Source organism: Triticum urartu, chromosome 1, assembly GCF_003073215.2.
Source record: "Triticum urartu cultivar G1812 chromosome 1, Tu2.1, whole genome shotgun sequence".
Lineage (NCBI taxonomy): Eukaryota > Viridiplantae > Streptophyta > Magnoliopsida > Poales > Poaceae > Triticum > Triticum urartu.
The window spans coordinates 548,887,089-548,890,401 of record NC_053022.1 but is presented as its reverse complement, the minus strand read 5'-3'; the positions used below and the strand labels follow the sequence as shown (position 1 = coordinate 548,890,401).

Below are 3,313 nucleotides of genomic sequence, written 5' to 3'. Positions count from 1 at the left end.
GGAGCATAGCAAATTCTTGTGTTCATCCATATACGGAGCCACCAAGGCGGAATTCTGTAGAACTGTGTAGTGTGCTTCAGTGAGAGAATGTCCGTCCATACATATTATTTGTTCCCCTCCTAGCGTGCCTTTTCCATCCAGTCTGCCCTTATGCCGTGATTCAGGAACACCAATCGGCTTAAGGTCAGGAATAAAGTAAATACAAAACTCAATGACCTCCTCATTTTGACGGCCCTTGGAGATGCTTCCTTCTGGCCTAGCACAGTTATGAACATATTTCTTTAAGACTCCCATGAACCTCTCAAAGGGGAACATATTGTGTAGAAATACAGGACCCAAAACGTTAATCTCTTCGCATAGGTGAACTAGGACGTGCGTCATGATGTTGAAGAAGGATGGTGGGAACACCAACTCGAGACTGACAAGACATTGCACCAAATCATTCTGTAACCTTGGTATGATTTCTGGATCGATTACCTTCTGAGAGATTGCATTGAGAAATGCACATAGCTTCACAATGGCTAATCGAACGTTTTTCGGTAGAAGCCCCCTCAATGCAACCGGAAGCAGTTGCGTCATAATCACGTGGCAGTCATGAGACTTTAGGTTCTGAAACTTTTTTCTCTGCCATGTTTATTATTACCTTTATATTCGACGAGAAGCCAGACGGTACCTTAATACCGAGCAGGCATTCAAAGAAGATTTCCTTCTCTTCTTTGGTAAGAGCGTAGCTTGCATGACCCTGATGTATGCCGTCTTTTCCGTGCATACGTTGCTGGTCCTCCCGTGCCTCAGGTGTATCTTTTGTCTTCCCATACACGCCCAAGAAGCCAAGTAGGGTCACACAAAGATTCTTCGTCACGTGCATCACGTCGATTGCGGAGCGGACCTCGAGGTCTTTCCAATAGGGCAGGTCCCAAAATATAGATTTCTTCTTCCACATGGGTGCGCGTCCGTCAGCGTCATTCGGAACAGGTTGTCCACCAGGACCCTTTCCAAAGACCACCTTCAAATCCTTGGCCATATCATGTACATCAGCACCAGTACGGTGGCGAGGCTTCGTCCGGTGATCTGCCTCACCTTTGAAATGCTTGCCTTTCTTTCTTACGGGATGCCTGCTCGGAAGAAATCGACGATGTCCCAGGTACACATTCTTCTTACAATTAGCCAAATATATACTATCGGTATCGTCCAAACAGTGCGTGCATGCGCGGTATCCCTTGTTTGTCTGTCCTGAAAGGTTACTGAGAGCAGGCCAATCATTGATGGTCACGAACAACAACGCCTTTAGGTCAAATTCTTCCCCCATGTGCTCATCCCACGCACTTACACCTGTTCCATTCCACAGTTGTAAGAGTTCTTCAACTAATGGCCTTAGGTACACATCAATGTCGTTGCCGGGTTGCTTAGGGCCTTGGATGAGCACTGGCATCATAATGAACTTCCGCTTCATGCACAACCAAGGAGGAAGGTTATACAAACATAGAGTCACAGGCCAGGTGCTATGGTTGCTGCTCTGCTCCCCAAAAGGATTAATGCCATCTGCGCTTAGACCAAACCATACGCTCCTTGCATCATCTGCAAACTCCTTCCCGTACTTTCTTTCGATTTTTCTCCACTGCGAACCGTCGGCGGGTACTCTCAACTTTCCGTCTTTCTTACGGTCTTCTCTGTGCCATCGCATCGCCTTGGCATGCTCTTTATTTTGGAACAAACGTTTCAACCGTGGTATTATAGGAGCATACCACATCACCTTGGCAGGAATCTTCTTCCTGGGGCGCCGGCCCTCGACATCACCAGGGTCATCGCGGCAGATCTTATAGCGCAATGCACCACATACCGGGCAAGCGTTCAAATCCTCGTACTCACCGCGGTAGAGGATGCAATCATTAGGGCATGCATGTATCTTCTGCACCTCTAACCCTAGAGGGCATACAACCTTCTTTGCTTCGTACGTACTCTCGGGCAATTCGTTGTCCTCTGGAAGCATATCCTTTATCATTACCAGCAACTTTCCAAATCCCTTGTCAGATACACCATTCTCTGCCTTCCATTGCAGCAATTCCAGTGTGGTGCCCAGCTTTTTCTTGTCACCTACGCAATTCGGGTACAACAATTTTTTGTGATCCTCTAACATGCGCTGCAACTTCTTCTTCTCCAAATCACTTGCGCAGTTTCTCTTTGCATCGGCAATGGCCTGACCTAGATCATCAACGGGCTCATCTGATGCCTCTTCTTCAGCTTCTTCCCGCATTGCCGGCTCAGCTTCTTCCCGCATTACCGGCTCAGCTTCTTCCCCCATTGTTGTATCATCGTATTCAGGGAATCCATGGCCAGGATAGCTGTCGTCGTCCTCTTCTTCTTCATTGTCTTCCATCATAACCCCTCTTTCTCCGTGCTTGGTCCAAACATTATAATGGGGCATGAAACCGGTCTTAAATAGGTGGACATGAATGGTTCTTGACGTAGAGTAATTGTGACCATTCTTACAGCGAGCACATGGACAAGGCATAAAACCATCCGCCCGCTTGTTTGCCTCAGCCGCAAGCAGAAAAGTACGCACGCCCTCAACGAACTGGGGAGAGCATCGGTCATCGTACATCCATTGCCGGCTCATCTTCATTACACAACACCGAATAGACCAAATTAATACAAGTTCATACATAAAGTTCATACAACACTTAAATGCAACAAACAAATAACTCTCTAGCTAAAGCATTTAAATGCAACAACAAATATGATCAAGATCGCAACTAAGGTAACAATGGATCCAACAGCATAATGATACCAAGCCTCACTATCGATGGCATATTTTCTAATCTTTCTAATCTTCAAGCGCATTTTCTCCATCTTGATCTTGTGATCATCGACCACATCGGCAACATGCAACTCCAATTCCATCTTATCCCCCTCAATTCTTTTCAATTTTTCTTTCAAGTACTCGTTTTCTCTTTCAACTAAATTTAACCTCTCGGCAATAGGGTCGGTTGGAATTTCAGGTTCAGATACCTCCTAGAAAAAATTTCTATGTCAACTTGATGGGCATAATTTGTCATAAACACAAAATGCAACTAGTTTTAAAAGAGAATATACATACCACATCCGAATCATAACAAGGACTAGGGCCGACGGGGACGGATATCAAAACCATGGCACTATATGTATAACAAACAACGTACGGGTAAGATAATTATACGAGTAACTATATATCCAAATCACAAACATCAATTTTTATATAAAATTTCATGAACAAGAGGCTCACCACAAGGTGGTGCCGGCGACGGGACGGTGCGGGCGATCGACGGTGGCTACG

The 3,313-nt window shown here is 45.6% G+C and overlaps 1 protein-coding gene across 1 annotated transcript; it reads right to left on the bottom strand.

Moving 5' to 3' along the window:
- Positions 1-751: 751 nt before the first annotated feature.
- On the bottom strand, positions 752-2,617 carry LOC125538851 (the record flags this gene model as incomplete). The annotated part of the gene is made up of 2 exons (XM_048702159.1): positions 1,560-2,617; positions 752-1,178 (listed from the first exon to the last, which is right to left on the bottom strand). Coding segments are annotated over exons 1-2 (1,485 nt in total), but the record flags the coding sequence as incomplete, so codon positions are not given.
- Between the last annotated feature and the right edge of the window lie 696 nt (positions 2,618-3,313).